This window comes from Protopterus annectens, chromosome 11.part0, assembly GCF_019279795.1.
Source record: "Protopterus annectens isolate FY-2018-M chromosome 11.part0, PAN1.0, whole genome shotgun sequence".
Taxonomy (NCBI): Eukaryota; Metazoa; Chordata; order Ceratodontiformes; family Protopteridae; genus Protopterus; species Protopterus annectens.
In genome coordinates this window covers 1,503,027,919-1,503,046,011 of record NC_056745.1, presented here as the reverse complement: position 1 = coordinate 1,503,046,011, position 18,093 = coordinate 1,503,027,919, and the positions used below count along the sequence as shown (strand labels likewise).

The 18,093-nt window shown below is 36.5% G+C and overlaps 1 protein-coding gene across 2 annotated transcripts in view; it reads right to left on the bottom strand.

Moving 5' to 3' along the window:
• The window catches only part of GRM8 (glutamate metabotropic receptor 8), a 2,748,719-nt gene extending 2,745,064 nt beyond the window's left edge, over positions 1-3,655 (bottom strand). For both annotated transcript variants that reach the window (XM_044088805.1, XM_044088806.1), the window contains exon 1: positions 3,433-3,655. In XM_044088805.1, the coding sequence (XP_043944740.1) occupies positions 3,433-3,544 (112 nt within the window). In that variant the 5' untranslated portion in view covers positions 3,545-3,655. The remainder of the gene's footprint in view (positions 1-3,432) is intronic.
• Between the last annotated feature and the right edge of the window lie 14,438 nt (positions 3,656-18,093).

The following is an 18,093-nucleotide window of genomic DNA, read 5'->3' as shown; positions in this document are numbered from 1 at the left end:
CAAACATTGCATTCAGGCACTTAGATATATTAAATCTCACACAAAAAAGGTCTGTTTAATAAATGTAAACACTCATTCAAATGCCTATAATGTTATTGCTTTCACTGCTATTAGCTCATTCTGTGAATATTGCATATCTGAGATCAAAGTGTCTTGCCTAAATCAATTTTATATGAAAATCTTAAAGGATTACAGAATTGTGGTCACTCATTGGTATAAAATATTTAAATGTTATGGAGCTAGTATTTTTGCCAGAATAACCTGAGTGAGAAGCATTCCTTTATATATTAATAATTTTATAATTATAGTCTTTACTTCAGTATCCTGTCATAAATATAGAATCATTTCAAATGAATTTTCAGAAGTGTCCACCTGCACAATCTAAAGATCTTCTACAAGCACAGATCGCTTGAGAGTTGTAAACATAAAACTCAGTTAGGGACATGTCTGTTTTTATTTATACAAAACTATACACAGTTATGACAAAAACTGAACTTGTGAGTTTTCTAGCTCTCAGTCTTAAGAGGTGCAAAGTGTCTTTTCATACATAGCCCTTATACGAATTCCATATATATGATTTTTGCTTAACATATGTGTGGCAGGTATAGAATAGGTAGACAGACATACCCTTTGCATTCATTGGGGTATATATTTTCCTGAGCATCTACAAAGGCCAAGAGATATTTATAATTCTCTAAGCTAATGCCTGTATCATGGATCTGTACAAAGCTCATTTACACTTATGGTACACTCATATAAAAGAAAGATATACTGTCTTATCTATTCCCTGCCTTGGTACCACATTTACTTTGTCCAGTTTACCATGCTGGACTCAGGTTCACCTGCCCTTCCACCAGTGGTTGAACAGAAGGATATTGATCAAGGCTGCCTGGGGGAGAACAAAGATGGCCTAACGGCCACTAGTGTTTCATAAAGAGGTACTTATATGGCCAAATGACCATATCTGCCCATTACATATGCACAATACATGCTAGGAGTGGACATATGATAAGTTCTTGCAAGGGATGTCCGCCTCTGTGACTGACATTTCCAGTAGCTCTGCCTAACCCCTAGACTAATTCCCCATTGCTCTTCTTCATTCACTGAAAGGTATCCAAAGATGGATCCCTATCATATGATAGAAACCTCATTTGACTGAAACATATTTGACTGAAACTATAAGGCTGAAATTTTAAAAGACTGAAAAGTTACCTGACTGAAACCCATAAGACTGAAACCCATAATACTGAATTTCAACATACTAAATTGTAAACTGGACCATATAAAACCAGACTAGGTGTGGGGGTATGCCCCTCACAACCCCAATGTGGGGGTCTGTGCCCCCACACCTCCCCTAACTATATATACTAACTCCAGGATTGCACTACAGTGGAGAAAGGGCATATGCTTTTCATGTGCCTTACAGTATTCAATATACTGCCAGTACTATGCCCTTTTCCCCACTGTAGTGTGATCCTAGAGTTAGTATATATAGTAGGGGGAGTGTGTTGGGCACAGCTCCCCACATTGGGGGGGCATAGCCCCCCACCTAGTCTGGTTTTATATGGTCCAGTTTAAAATTTAGTATGTTGAAATGGAGTATTGTGGGTTTCAGTCTTATGGGTTTCAATCAAGTGACTTTTCAGTCTTTTGAAATTTCAGTCTTATGGTCTCAGTCAAATGAGTTTCAGTCAAATGAGGTTTCTATCATATGATAGAGATCCCCCAAGACTGTGCCTCCACCCATCCCCCAAGGAAGGATAGACAGGTCTGGCCTCATCATTCGTCTTCTTTAATATACCAATAGACACTTGAGCCATTAATTAAATTCAGATTAACTGTGCCAACCATGGTTTTATCCCTCCGCACATTTAAAGTGACAACAACGTGCACAGTATGGTTACAACTGTAATAGCTGAATACGGTATCTTTATTGATGGAGAGTGTAATGGCAGCATTTGGAGAGAGATGTACATTTTTTTAAAATATAAAGTGCAATGAGGGAGAAACAGCATAAAACTGAGAACAAAAATAGAAGTTTCTGGTCACATCTGGAAAGTATTCCGCAAATAAACCTCTGTTGAATCCTTCTGCATAGAAACAATGCCACATTATAGAATCAAAAATTAAATCAGTTTTCAAGAGTAAGTCAGGCTGTATATCAATATTTTAAGAGTGACTTTGAAGCTTAGCAAAATATTACATGCATTATCTTCTCTGATATTTCCTCTGTTCATTCACCATCAGTGTAGGAACATTACTATTTCAGGCTTTCAGCACATTCACTCTCATATCATCAAGTCATATAGCAGCTTTGGCTATTCACATATAAATACATGTTAGCCGTAATCCAAACGTTGATTGTAATTTGATTTTCTGTTCATCATGACAGCACATTTACATAGGCCAAGACTTTCACAGTGGATAGAGAAAACATGGAAAAGACCTAAATCCATACAAAGATTGTTTAGTTGTATTTAAGAGAATAATGTGGACTTTATATAATTTTATATTGTTGGATATAGTGTATGATAGCCTGCTTATTCTTACCACACTAGCAATAAAGTAATGTCTCAGACTAACTGCCTCATAAAAAAAAAAAAAGAATTTTGCCATGCTAAAATACATAAATCAAATTGCAGTAGGAGGCTTGGTGAAGATAATCATTTGGTAGGAAATGCATTGTCTATGGCATGATTTTATTCAGACAGCCCAACTCTATGTACTTTTTTTCCTGCAAGGTACATCCGTACCTCAAGACCAATGCAAGACTGCGAACACCATCACTGAAGCAGCTACCCAGAATGCTAAAAGAAGAAGCCTTCAGTAAGGTAAGGCAAGTCACTGACTATATACCTTGAAACAGGTTTGGAGATATTTGCTTTTTCTGTTGCTGTCAGTAGCTTTAACTAACATTACACTATATTTCCTCAACACACCCAACCATTATCTGAAACAATTTGAACAATTTGGAAAAAAATAAATAAATTGTACCCATCAAAAAAACAACAAAAAATAATCAACACCCTAGCAAGTATCCACAAATAATGTAAATCTCACAGAAAACATTTCACTGTAATGCAAGTACGTAACAGCACAGTGACACATGAACTGGTCTATAAGTCTGCAGTTATCCTTGCCAACATTTATAATTTCACAGTTCTGTAATAAACAAACCAGTCTTGTGTTTCCACAATTTGATGTAAATATGCCAGAACTGATGCAGTTTAATTGTTAAAATTAAGGATAACAGAACTAGAAACAGAAGATCATAAATCTATATCCCTCAATACACAGTGTAAAACACAAATATTTATGATCAAATAAAAAGAGTGAAGGACTGCTGCCTTGTCCAAGGTTATGTTATACCTGCTGAGGGAAAACTCTAATTCGTTTTCAGTAAAAGTAGGATGATGAAGATATGGGACTTACCAGTCTCTCTTGAGATCTGTGAAAATGCTTCGACACCACTTTCTCCGTAGTTTCCTTCTGAGGCTAAGGTCGACACATAATTCCATCCTAAAGCTTTGACAATGTCTAGCATGGCTTGAGCTTGGTATGAATCAGGTGGCACGACTCTGGAGAAAAAGTCATACCGAGTATTATCGCTTAATTCTGGGGCTGTCGATGCATAGCTGATTTGAGGTATCTGTAAATAAAACAATGAAAAAGTAACTAAATATGTGACTTAACCACATGTTAGTGTAGCTGCTTTCATCCATTTGTTTAACAGACCAAAATAATCTGTTTTATATATATATATATATATATATATATATATATATATATATATATATATATACATATATTGTGTCAATGAGTTAGTTACTTGATTGTACTTCAATATGACACATGAAAACAGGCTTTGGTTACGTGTGACTTTTTTTTAAACATTTTTTATTTGGTTTTAAAACAATAAAAAAACAAATCAATTATAAAACAAACAGATAAGTATTTATATACGTCCACAACTGATCGATACATCAAAGTTATACATCAATAACAATTAATATTTTTCAAGCAAGTCTTTAAGTTTAAGTTAAGATTTATATGAATGTGTAACATTATAAGTTCTCATCTTTATAATATGCAATTCACTACTACAATTTTTCCCATAACCAGCTTCTGTTTCCTAGTTCATTTTCCTTCAGGTCTGAATAGATTGGTGGATTGTCAGCCTCTGAGAATGCTTGTCGAATCAACACTATTATGGTCTGTAATGCTAAATGGTGATATTGTGCACCCCATTCAATAGTAAGTGCTAAAGTCTACCCTTGGAAAGGATCACTCTTACACATCTATTGACTCAGAATGTTAAACAGCAGTTTGGACAATAGCTAGTGCCATGTATAAAGTGTCTGACACCATTCTGAAATGTTGTATATATGGTTCAGAATGCAGTGAAATTATCATGTAGAGTCTATAATTTCAATGTGTACTACAACATGAATTAAACCCTGGCAAATAACTTTAAATAAAAAAATACAAAGGAAGCAAATTACTCTATAAAATTTTGGCTGAATAGCAACTTTGCATTTACAGCATAATTAAAACAGAGCTCTTCAACACAGTTACAGCAAAAACTGGTTACTTTTTGTATGAAACATTGTTACAAAAGAGAAATATCTTGCTCATACTGGTGTGTCAGCTGGCATGGAATCCATCTTCAGCAACAAGCTGTTACTTACGTCCTTCTTGTGAATGTGTGCAGAATAATTGTATCTGCAAGCTTTATTCTACAGTGGTGATTGCACACCTATTTTGCGGTATATGTTATGGAGTAATGTGGTATATCTTATGCAGTTTATTACACTTAGCATGCAAGATACTACTCCATCATCTAGTCAGACTGAAACAGATCCATATTCCCCAGTCAAAATTTTAGGGCAAGATAATAGAAAACTTCATCTGAACCCAACTTTCAAGAATTTATGACTCTACTAGAAGAAACAATACATATGGAAACAAAGGTAAAAGAAACAAGAATCCTCCCTAATAAATGGATCGACAATCCTTGGAAGAAAGTTTTTTCTCTCATTGAGACTTTAAAGATCTCCACATCTTCTTAGTACTTGGAGAAATTACACTGATTTTTTTTGTTATGTGTAACTACCTCTCTCTAACTCTAAGTTATTATAATTTTTTTTTCATATAGGCCATATGTACATATTGTATATAGTTTGTCTTTGTTTCATTTGTATTCTAGTAGAAATTATGTTTTGTTTTTTTGAAAATCAATAAAATATTTGGGAAAAAAATGTTAGGACAAGGGATTGTCATGTACAAATATCTGAACTGCTCAAGACATGATATCAGTAGAGAAATGCTATTACCCGCATCAGTTCCTTAGTACTCTGTAGAATGCAAAACTAAATTACTTCATATATGTAGGCCTAAAAGATTTAGAAGATGTTAATTGTCTATAATTAGTCTCTTTTGTCTTAGCAAATATAATTCTAAACAAAAACACTCATCTTTGTGGATGCTTAAATGAAAATGTAACTTGACCATAATGTAGAATGTGAATTGATGTGATTTTTATATGTTTCAAATCCCATCCTTAGTATGAATTCTCCAGGCATAAGTGCTAAATATTATCTGCAAATAATATGCACTGACTTATTGTGCTCATTTTGGTGTTTTGGTAATACTTTGTGGTTTCTGCATTTTTCACTTTTAAATGGAACTTGGATATGGCTGAATAGGGGGCTTGGAATTTTAGCCATCCTAGCAAAATGCACAGAAATAAACATATTGCATTTCAAACAGCTTCAAATGCCCTTTTAATCATTATGACAAGAAGTATCAGCATGTTGTCGGCAGTAGTTTCCACCATGATCTGCGTAAAAATCCAAAGACAAGTTCATAATAATGTAATAATAAGAATGAAGATTGTGTTTAAAAAAATACTAAGATAGAAGACTGTACTAAGAAACTAAATATGTCTTCAATCACTTTTTTGGATTGGGTCATTTTTACATATATTGTTAATAGGACTGAGGCATAATGACTTATCTGTTGTTATAGAGGCCTTTAGGAGAGTTTAGAATGGTGTACTATAATATTATAAAACTTGTCCACCAGGTTTGTTTCTAAGCCAGCAATAATACTGGACAATTTTAAATTCCTGAATATATGTTCAATAGATTGTCTTAGCAAGTTCATTTTCTGAGTTAACTTTCCTGAAATTGATAGCAGAGAACATTTTTACCCAGCATGCTTAGCTTCCAGCGCAGAAAAAAATTATCCAAACTTTGAAACAAGTAAATGAACCAGATATTGTTGACAATGTCTGAGTTCCGAGTTAGCTTTACTGTATGCAATGACTGATAATTTTACATATGTTGTTTAGTTTCCTACCTGTTGTAAAACATCCTACATTTTACCATAGTAAATTAACCAGGTATTATTTCTGAGCACTTCTCCCGGAAACTCAGATCTCTCTGTAATTTATTTTGTAATAACTGGAATTAGTACTGGTAAATCCAAAATTACCTCATTAAATTATATAAACAAAACAATAAGTAAATTCAGGGACAGTGTAAATTCTGTTAGTTGCGCTATCTTACTAAATTGTAGGGTTGTTACTGGGTGGAACACTGTATCCCCATATAATTACACTTTACAAAAATGGGCCTTTAAAAGAGATATTAGGAACAAACATCCATGTCTCCTTTTTATGGAAAAAAAGTTGGAAATAAAGAATATATAGTAAGTTTAAAAATAGGGTCAGTAAAATAATACTCAAATTGGATACTCTATAATGCTTAATATATGTGAGAACTGGTTGCTGACAATTCCTACAAGAAGTCTTTTTTAAACATTGATGACTATGACTGAGACAACTACAAACAGTTATACCATTGTTAGCTAACAATTCAGTAGTTAGTGAAGCAAAGGATAAGTAGAAGTCTTAAGTAAATTCTTGAAATATTTGGTATCTGGTATCTGTTGCTATTTCTGAGACATTAGATGTATCAAAAAATATTGTACAGAGATCCCTTATGAAAATGAAATCTTCAGGCAGCAAAAATCCTGATAATATGTCAGCACAATTCATCTGTTGTTTTAAAGACCTTTTACCTGATATATTGCCTGCAGTATTCTATTTTTTTTTTGTTTGTTTTTTGTTTCTCTGTCTTGGAAATTTGTGAATGCTGTCCCTATATTCAAAGGTTTCAGAACTGACTTGGCTTCAAACTACTGCCTTATTAGTCTCAGTTCTACGTTTTTAAAACATTGCAAAAAAAGGTAACCATTTGTAATTTTGAGGCCTGTTAGTGGCATGAGGTAGACCTATACCAACATGGCTTTAATAAAGGAAGATGTGTTTCTACAAGTTTAACTGAGTTTTATATACATATCAGTTAAGCATTGGATCATGGTAATGGTATGTTAGTAATTTACTCAGCTCTAGCAAAACATTTGACAGCATGGTACATAACCTTATTATTAAGTGCCTCAAATACAGGTGAGGGAACTGTTATATAATTAGACAGATTCAGAGAGTGTACATCCAGTGTCAGGTCTCTATCTGTGCCCCAGTCTGCTCTGGAGAACCAGAGGAAGCCGTATTCCTCCTACTCTTTTTAATATTAGTCTATCTTTTTGTCCCTTGGGTTCAAACTTTAGGTATGGAAGAATGTAAAAAAACATAGACATCAGATCAGTTTATCACCAATCAGAATGACATTGCGTCTGGGAGATAAAATATTATGGTTAAAGAATCATAGTCTCACCTTGAATACTCCTACATGGAAAATGTTAAACTTTGGACCTTATAAGGTGAATACACTCATGCTGATAGATCATAATATTATAGATGTCTCTGAACTTATCTGTTGATTTTGAAAAATAGTAATTTATCCTTTAAGAATAATTCTACATCTGTAAGTTCTTGAGTGTGAAGACCAACTATACATGATTATCATGTTTCCTTCTTGGGATGTATGTTATGTAGGCTGACAGCTGAATATAAAGCCATGTTTTATGGCTGAGGAAATTTATGGTTGTTAGAAGATTTTTTTTTGAAAAACAATACCAGATTGCAAGAAAGTGTCTTATTCTGAGCATCTTAAATCATTAGGTTTGTTTTCAGTTGTTTATTGATATTGGGTGGCCACGGTGGTGCAGCAGTTAGCATTGCCACCTCACAGCAAGAGGTTCTCTGGTTCGATCGTTGGCTGGGGTGCCTTCTGTGCGGAGTCTGCATGTCCTCCCTGTGGTCGCGTGGGTTTCCTCCGGGTGCTCCGGTTTCCTCCCACATCCCAAAGACATGCTGTAGGTGGATTGGACACTCTAAATTGGCCCTAGGTGTGAAAGTGTGCATGTGTGAGCCTTCTGTGGAAGGTTGGGTGCCAGGCTAGCAACTCAACACCATAAAACTCCACTGCCAATCATGAGTGGACAGGTGATCCAATGTGGCGACCCCTAACCGGGAAAATCTGAAAGAAGAAGAAGAATTGATACATCAGGAAGATTACACATGAAGTTCAAAGCCATAAGTGATCCAATATCAAGGACCATGCTAAGATCAGAGTTGCATGGAACTAAAATGTGTTCTTACATACTTCTTGTTATCAAAATTACTAGGATATACAGGTCTGTTTCACTGTTGCAAGCTGTTGAATGAAAGTCACATGTTTATTGGGTGTTGTGAATCCTTAAAACTGCTCAAAAGTTGTTTCCTCTCTTTTTTAATTTCTCCAAATCTTTTGGGTTTCTAATACCATGATGAGAATGGACCTCATTCCTAAGTCAAAGTACAATTAAAGTTCATAAAATTAGTATTGTTTCAATCTTTGATGTCAGCTAGAAGTGCTCTTCGTAGCATCCGTAATGTGCCTAATAATGACTCCTTCTTCAATTCGTATGGGGTTACATGTAGTGGTAACATATCTAAATATGACTGTAGATTCTTTTTTATAAGACCCGTTGCTCCTACTACTATTGGAACTGTCTATGTATCTTTCTTCCACGTTGCTCTCATTTCTGCATGCAAATCCTGGTATTTTATAACTTTGTGTCTGTAATACACTGTAGTCAATGGGTGTGGTGATTTCAATGATCAATGCTACTTTTGTCTTCTTTTCTTGGACCACTATATCTGGTTTTCTAGCATTTATCTTTTGAACTGTTGGTAATCCCACATCATCCCTCTACATAAAGGTGGGTCATCTACTGAGCTCTCCAACTTTCGGCCTATTGCCTTACTCTCTCCAATAGCTAAGATAATGGAAAAATGCATTCACAGACAACTACTTAACCACCTTCTCCAAAATATTGCCAACTGCCAACATGGCTTCAGGCCATTCCATAGCCCAACCACTGCCCTGCTATCCTTTTCTGAATCCATAAACAAAAATCGTAACAATAACACTTTTTCCTCTGCACCATTTATTGACCTTTTAAAAGCCTTTCATATGGTGAACCATAATATGCTTATAGACATACTAAAAGCCCAATCACTTGGTCCACAAGCACTACAATGGTTTAAATCATATTTGGAAAACAGACAGCAAGCAATGCTTTGGGATAATAATCTTTCTTCATCCCTCCCAGTGAATATTGGAGTACCCCAAGGCTCTATCTTAGGACCTCTACTCTTTTCATTGTTTATTAACGATCTACATACCCAAATTCCTCAGGCCACCTGCATACAATATGCAGATGACTCTACTTTAATTTGTTCAGCCAAGACCATAGCCTCTCTCCAGTCCCTCACCCAAACTGTATTCAACAGTGTTGAAAATTGGTTCATGCAACACTGCCTCCTCCTAAACCCAAAAAAAACAAAATTATTGCTCTTTGCTCCTACTCATAAATCACCTCAACTGTACTTCACAATAACCTCAAACAATGCACCTAACATATCCCCAGACACTACAATCCGTCTACTGGGAGTAACAATTGATAACAACCTTAGCTATGATGATCACAATAATTGTACAATAAAGACTGTCAACAAAACACTAGGCACCCTTTACAGAATCATACCCTTCCTTACCCCTTCAGCCAGAATGAGTATTGCCCAAATCCACCTTATCTCTACCCTGTTCTATGCTTCTGCAATATATACCAATCTATCTAAAATCAACGTCACCAATCTTTCCACCAGTTATAATAACATAGCTAGATTTGCCACTGGCACCCCCTTTAGAACTCACCACTGTCTCAACCTCAAACAACTGGGATGGCTAGAACTGCAGAACCAACTACTTTGTCAACAGCTTGTTATCAGCCAAAAGATCCTTTACCACCCTAATAATACCCCTATCCTCACTAATCTGATTACCCCCTACAAAAAGCTTGCAACACTACGCTCAGCTAATAAGCTCGTAGTTTCCACTATTAAATCAAAAAACAAAGCTGGGGACTCACTTTTCACCCACACAGTAGGTAAAAAACAGCTTCCTACTGAACTTTCCACCATTGCTTCCACTTTTCTTTTTAAAAATCATCTTAAAGAACATCTTAAAACTCACTGGCTTTGTCCCTGCTCTAACCCTGACTGATATCTCATTCCCCTTCTTGCTCTCTCTATACTTCTCTACTCTACTATTCTATACCGCCTATTCTGTAATTAACAATTTCCTTCATAGTACGAAAAAAAAAATTATGTTTTTCTCTCTGCATTTGATCTTAGCTTAAACCTACTAAATGACTCAGTTCAATCTTGTTCTGACCAATGTAGCCAATGTACTGTAATTCATTTGACTATTACTAAATATTGTATTCTTTGTCACTGCTGATGCTTGGAGCTTTTCTCCCCGGGCCTCTACTGAAAATGGGCATATATCCAGTTAGAGTAGCCCGGTCAACAAATGTAAAATAAATAAGTAATTAAATAAATAAATAAATAATCAGTAGTCTCATGTGATATAAACTTCATCATTTTCTGTGATGCTTTGTGGCTCATGTTTCCAGTGTTTTTCAGACACTTCAGTACGATAATGTTTGCACAATCCTCAGTGCAGCAGTCTCCCCACATTATTATGCCTTTTAGTATACAGTCCTTCTGCCATTAGTATGTCACAACCAGCAATGAGTTGTGTGACTGTTTCCAATTCAGTTTTGCATAACCTACATTTGTCTGTTTCTCTCACATGTTCAATGGACTTTGTAAACCAACATGTATGTAGCCCACAGTCTTGGGCCACAAATATTAACCTTTCATCACTTGGTTTGAATCCGCCTCTCCTTAACCATTCCTGCATTCGATCCTGATCAACACAAGGTTCTTCCAGAAGTTTTCTATATTTGCAACTATATTTATGCATTTTCCAAATTTCTTGTCTTCTCATCTGGTCCTTCACTTTATATTCTTTCTTTTGTTTTGGCACATTCAATTGCTGCCTGATTTTTATCTACTTCTGGTTTGATTTCCATTCCTGCTTGACGCCGATATTCTTCTTCTATACTAAGCAGAGAAGTCATCTTAGAATTATTCTCCTCATATTTCAAAACTTTCACTACATTTGGGTCTTGTGAGGTCAGCAGATATGTGTGCAGTCCCACGTTTGCAGATCTATATATGTAATCAATTTCAAGGAGACCCATCCCTCCCTCGGAAAGAGGAATATATAATCTTGGTATGCACTGATTTTTATAAATCATTTGGTCAGCATGAATCATCCACCTTGTTTTCCTCTCCACTCTATCCAACACCTTTTGGGGCTAGACAATCACTCCAAAACTGTAAGTTAGGAAAGGAAGAGCAAATTGGTTTACAGCTCGAATTTTGTTCCTAGATGTCGATGCTGTTTTCAGGATTAATTTAAGTTTTCTAAAGTATTCCTTACTAAATTTTATTCACATTTGTTCAGGCTTTATTGTTGATCCTTCATCAGGTCCCAAATATTTATACACTCCCTTTTGTTCAAGTTCTTTGATATCACATTCTTGTCCCAAACTGATGGTTTCTTGGTGCTGCAGTTTTTCTGCTATAAAGGTTGCTTTTGCGCATTTATCAAGACCAAAGGACATTCTTATATCATCTGAAAAAGTTTTGACAACTTGCAGTTGTGCCTTCAGTTCCTCATTTGATGAGCTATACAGTTTTAAATTATCAACAAAGACAAGATGAGAAGTCTTTACACTTTGTTGTTTTCTAGGAGCCAAATTATAACCATGGCCTAAGCTGTTAAGCAGACAGCTTAATGGGTTAAGGGCAAGACAGAATAGCAGCAGTGACAGAGAGTCACCCTGGAATATCCCCCTTTGAATTTTTATCCCTGGAATAATAATATAGCCTTTATCTTGACTTAATTGCAAAGTGGTTTGCCACAGTTTTACGGTCACTGTAATGTTGTCGATCAGTGTAGGGCGTATATTATACATTTTTAAGCATGCTTTTATCCATGAATGTGGGATACTATCAAATGCATTTTCTGTTGTCAATCCAGGCCGTACTTAGTGATACTATCAGATGCGTTTTCTGTTGTCAATCCAGGCCGTACTTAGTGATACTATCAGATGCGTTTTCTGTTGTCAATCCAGGCCGCTTAGTGATACTATCAGATGCGTTTTCTGTTGTCAATCCAGGCCGTACTTAGTGATACTATCAGATGCGTTTTCTGTTGTCAATCCAGGCCGTACTTAGTGATACTATCAGATGCGTTTTCTGTTGTCAATCCAGGCCGTACTTAGTGATACTATCAGATGCGTTTTCTGTTTTCAATCCAGGCCGTACTTAGTGATACTATCACATGCGTTTTCTGTTGTCAATCCAGGCTGTACTTAGTGATACTATCAGATGCGTTTTCTGTTGTCAATCCAGGCCGTACTTAGTGATACTATCAGATGCGTTTTCTGTTGTCAATCCAGGCCGTACTTAGTGATACTATCAGATGCGTTTTCTGTTGTCAATCCAGGCCGTACTTAGTGATACTATCAGATGCGTTTTCTGTTGTCAAGCCAGGCTGCACTTAGTGATACTATCAGATGCGTTTTCTGTTGTCAATCCATGCCGTACTTAGTGATACTATCAGATGCGTTTTCTGTTGTCAAGCCAGGCTGCACTTAGTGATACTATCAGATGCGTTTTCTGTTGTCAAGCCAGGCTGTACTTAGTCTTCTCCTTTTTACAATTTTCCATCGTGACTTTATTTAACAAGAAATGATCCTTTGTTCCAGATGACTTTCTTTTATCGCCCTTTTGTTCTACTGCCATAATTAAGTTTTCTTCTAAATGGCTATAAACTCTATCAGCATCAATTCCAGTGTATAGTTTATACATCGTCAGAAGGCAAGTTATCGGTCTATAATTTTAGGGTAGCTTGCAGGTTCACTCTTAAGTAGGAGCATTGTTTTTCCTGTTAGTCAGTTTTATGTCCGTTCAGGGTGAGTATGTAAATGGTTCTTACTTATGGCTAAATCTTTGTGCAAAACTGTTAATACTTATAACTAGAAGTTGGGTACTGCATCTGAGCCTGGGGTTTTCCACTTAGAGGCTTTTCTTAACTTTGTTTTAATCTCTCTGCCTGTTACTACTTCCCATTTTATATAATGCACCTTTAAACTTCTTATTCTTTCTTTTACTTCTTTTATACATTTAGGATATTTGTTATGTTCCACAGGATCTTCATAAATACTTCTCCAAAATATATCTATTTCTTCTTTTTTGGTGGACTTTCAATTCCTTTTACCTTTTTTCCAATTCTCTATAAATCTTTTTTTGGGTCATCAATAAATTGCTTATTTGGTACTTTTCCTTTAAATTTATCTGCATAGCTTTTAAGTTTTTCCAGCTGTGCTGAGATTTTTAGTTTGTGATCTGCGACAGTGCATGAGAGATCCTGATCTGTTTTAATACTGTGCATTGCTTTTATCACGTCTCTCTTTCTAAGTATTTTTCTTGATCTGTTTCCTCTTCTATACTCTTCTAACAGTGGCACTTCTTGTCTTAATTGTTTTATAGTGTTCTCTATTTGATACTTCCATGATGGTATTTGATTTCTCCCCTTCCTTTTCCTCACTACCCTGTGCTCTTTTGTTAGTACTTTATCAGTTATTAATTTAGCTGCACAGTAATATATCCTGTTCACTTCTGTTATATCGCATGGATCTCTATAGACAGTTTTAATTACTGTGTTAATTTGTTTTGTCGAACTTTTAACTTTTTGGGTTTTATTGACCTTCTGCAGTCTAGTTCTTTCATTGATCATTGGTCTATCTCTATTAAATCAATCAACTCTTCTCTTAGCTCCTTTTCTTTTAAACTTAGGTTACATTGTTTGTTCTCCATTTCCTGCGGGGATTCTATAGAAAGTTCTATAGCATCTTCCTGTGGCACATTCTCTTCAGTTTCATTCGGTGCCATCTGTTACTCTGTAATATGGGATCTTACTGGCCTAGCACTCCTCAACACTGACAGCATCAGAATTTCCACAAGTTTCCTGTTCCTTCCCTGGCTGTACAGCTTCAAGTGAACGTTTACACTGGTTTCTACTGGAAGGCTCCAAAATATCTTCATATGGCACCTGACCAATTGCTTCCTGTTCTACTGGTTTACCCTTAATTTGGATATCCATTGCTCTATCCTGTTGTGGTACTTTCTGAATTAGATTTTCCACATGGAATCCTTGACTCTGGAGGTACTCCATAACCTCAGTTTCTATTTCTTTTACGTCCCCAGTGCAGATTTCCTTTTCTACTTTTCTTCTTTGTCTTCTTATTTTTTGCATTGTAAAGTTTTCCATTTCTGGATTCCTTGCATGTATTTCTCTTCAAATATCTTTGGTGCTGCTCTTTTTGTATTGGTTAGTTTTGCTTTCTCCTTTGAACAGATATTACACCACATTAAATCTCTTTTCCTTTCCCATGTCCATATTTCTTCCTCAGATGTCTGCTGATCTTCCTGTTTCTCCTTACTTTGGGGACTCATTCCTTCCTGCTGTGATATAGCCTGTGTTAGACCTTCTACATCAAATCCTTCACTTTGCAGGCCACTCCATAACTTCAGCTTCTATTTTTTTTTAACTTCAACTTTACTAATCTTCTTTTCTATATTTCCTCTTTGTGACATTATTTATTTTATTGTGAAATTGTCCACATATTGATGCCTTTGCCTGTATTTCTCTTCAATTCTTCTTGGGCTTGCCTTCTTTATATTGATTAATTTGGCTTTCACCTTTGCATAAATATGGCACCATATCAAATCTCTCTTTATTTCCTCTGTCCATACTTCTTTTTTTATTCTTTTCAAAAATCTCTAGGTTTTGTTATTTTTATATTTGCACTTTCTCAGATGCTTCTTTTTTCCAAACAGATCAAAGTTTTTTGGTTTATATACTGTTTTTCAAAAATCTGTTGTATGAATGAAGACAGATTTTCATTTGGAGCTTCTGACAGTTTTTCTTGTGGAAGTATTTTTCTTTCCTCTAATTTCTCTCTTAATCTTTTTGCATATCTCGTGTCTGGAAATGCTGACCTTTTTGATAATAGTAACAATACATAATTTCTTTCTTATTTTCAATACTCCACTCTTTCATCTTTGTGGGTCTTCTTTGGCCTATAGGTTTTTGTATATTTGTGGAGTGTTCCTTCCTTCTACAACAGGGAGTCCATTTTCCCCCTGGGCCTTGCCTGGCCTCATTGTAGGAATGTTTCTGCATTTTAAGGATTCTACACTGTCATTTTTTTCAAGTCCTGGCACCATTGCACCTACCAGAATTGGACAATTTTTATCCTGGGTATTGTGCATCCAGCTATCTTTTAATTTTTTACCCACTTCTGTCCATGATATACGCTATATAAATACAGTGTATATATCAGTGCTGAGTTGGTGAGGATTTGTGAAAAAACAGGGTCCACCTCGTAAAGGTGCTCACCAATTCTTAAGGATAAATTCAATTTCAGCGATACTACTCTCCTTTGCTTGCTGACTTATCATCTCTCCATTCAGACCCCGAAATTGTAATTAGTTTGATTTAGACACTCTAGTGGTTTAGAAGGATGAAGTCCTGACTACAGCCCAGGTGACCAGGTGACTGAAGGAACATCATGGAGGGCCGTGGAAAGGGATCAAGAAGAGCATATAAGAGACCCCCTAGATGAAAGCACAAATGTCTGAGTATCCAGGGTGCCCTTAGGATCCACAGGCATCCCAAGTAGTACTGGAGTAGTCTATGAGGGGTGTAGGAGGCTGGCCAATAGACCCAAAACAGATGTGAGGCACTGGGGTTCAGGCTGTTAGGAAGGAGGCTGATGGGACCAAACATAAAAGTTGGCTGGATTTTTGGGTTGGCCCTGTGCTTTTCTCAAAAAGATTCATGGATTTGCTCTTATAACCTCATCTTTAGACCAGAAAACCTTATCAATAAACTATTTATTTAACATTTCTTAATTGGGAAAGTCCAACTTAGAATGAAGCCATCAGCGAAGGCCTGGGGAGAAATGCTCCAGACGCATGTCTTTGTAATGTGGGAGGAAACTGGAACACTTGGAGGAAACCCACACGAATACGGGGAGGACATACACAGAAGGCGCCCCAACTGAGAATTGAACTGGAGAACCTCTTGCTGTGAGGCGACAATGCTACTGCTGCACCACTGCGCCATTTGCAGATTATGTTTTTAAAATGTTTCAAATATGTTTAGCCTGCAGATGAATGCTGTGCAGATATATTTTAGCTTGAATACAGAATAGCTAGACAGGTTTGCACTGCTTAGATTGAATATTTGCTACATAAAATTTTTGAGCAATTTTTTGTTTCAGAGACAGTAAGCATTTTTTTCTGGTACTAGTTGTGTGGTGCTATAAGCATCTGCTTACCCCACAGGTATTTGCTTAACACCACAAAAGGAGTACAAGAGTTACAATAACAAGCATGTCCTTTTTCATATTGTCATGATATTTTCATTTATCACTTATTGCACTGATATTTTATCAAGAGACATTTGTTGTTGCCTTTAAATTTGAACTTTTCTACAACATGCCGAATGATGTTATGTAAGGTAATTCAGAAGAAATGGCTAAGTAAAAAATAATGTGAACTTTTTTATGAACAACACAATTTGCCCAAGGAACCTCTTACAGTACCTTATTGGTGCATTCATTCCTCCATGGAAGGTGGGGGGGGGGGTAGATGGTGGTCGTCAGTCAAAAAACCTTTGGTCCATTTATTTTTTTACTTATGCAAGAGTGTTATCAGTACATTCATTTCACCTGTGGCAAGAGTCATCTGTGAGAGAGTGAGGCTTCTTGGTAATCACATGGGACCCCTTCCCAACCTAATCTCTCCCTATGCTAGTTGGTAGCTTTTCATATGCTGCTGCAGCCCTTACAAAATGTGTCATGTGCATGCACATATGGCAGACAACCCTTATGAAGGGTGTGTCATGTGCATGCACATATGGCAGACAACCCTTATGAAGGGTGTGTCATGTGCGTGCACATATGGCAGGCATGCAACACAAGCTAACCCATCCCTATAGCTGCTACCTGCAATCTCTCAACACTCCTGCTGGTGGCAGCAGTGAAGCTGGGCATTTTGTCTGCCTCCCACAGCATGAGTCAGCAATAGCCGCATACAGCTGTCTCTCCCACCTGCTTCAGGCCATCCAACACAAAACCACTAAATGAATCCAGGTCATCTGGATTGCAGTCACTGCTTCATACTACTATACTACATGGCCAAAGCTAAGTAACTTTAAACTTCATTATATTTGAGTCATCAGCTTACCATGATGATGGCAAGATATTTTTACTGTCTACCAAAATAACTATTAGGGAATTCTATACATTAAATATTGGTATAAACATGCACTCAGGCATTGTTAACAAACTTAAGATGTTAGGTATAAACCCTTATTTCACCTGGTGAATTGCCAGCTGGCTCACAGATAGGACCCAGGAAGGTAGAATTAGAGAGTCCACCTCTACAAAGAGGCCAGTTACAAATGGAGTCCCTCAGGGATTGGTCCTGGGACTGCTCCTTTTTGGAATTTACTTCTCAGAAGTCAAGGCCGATATCAGTGGTCTCTGACTGACTAAATTTGCAGATGATTGTAAATTAGGAGCTGTCATTGAATCCCACACCGGCACAAATGTTCTCCAGAAAGGGCAGACACAGACAAATAACTGGTGTCAGAG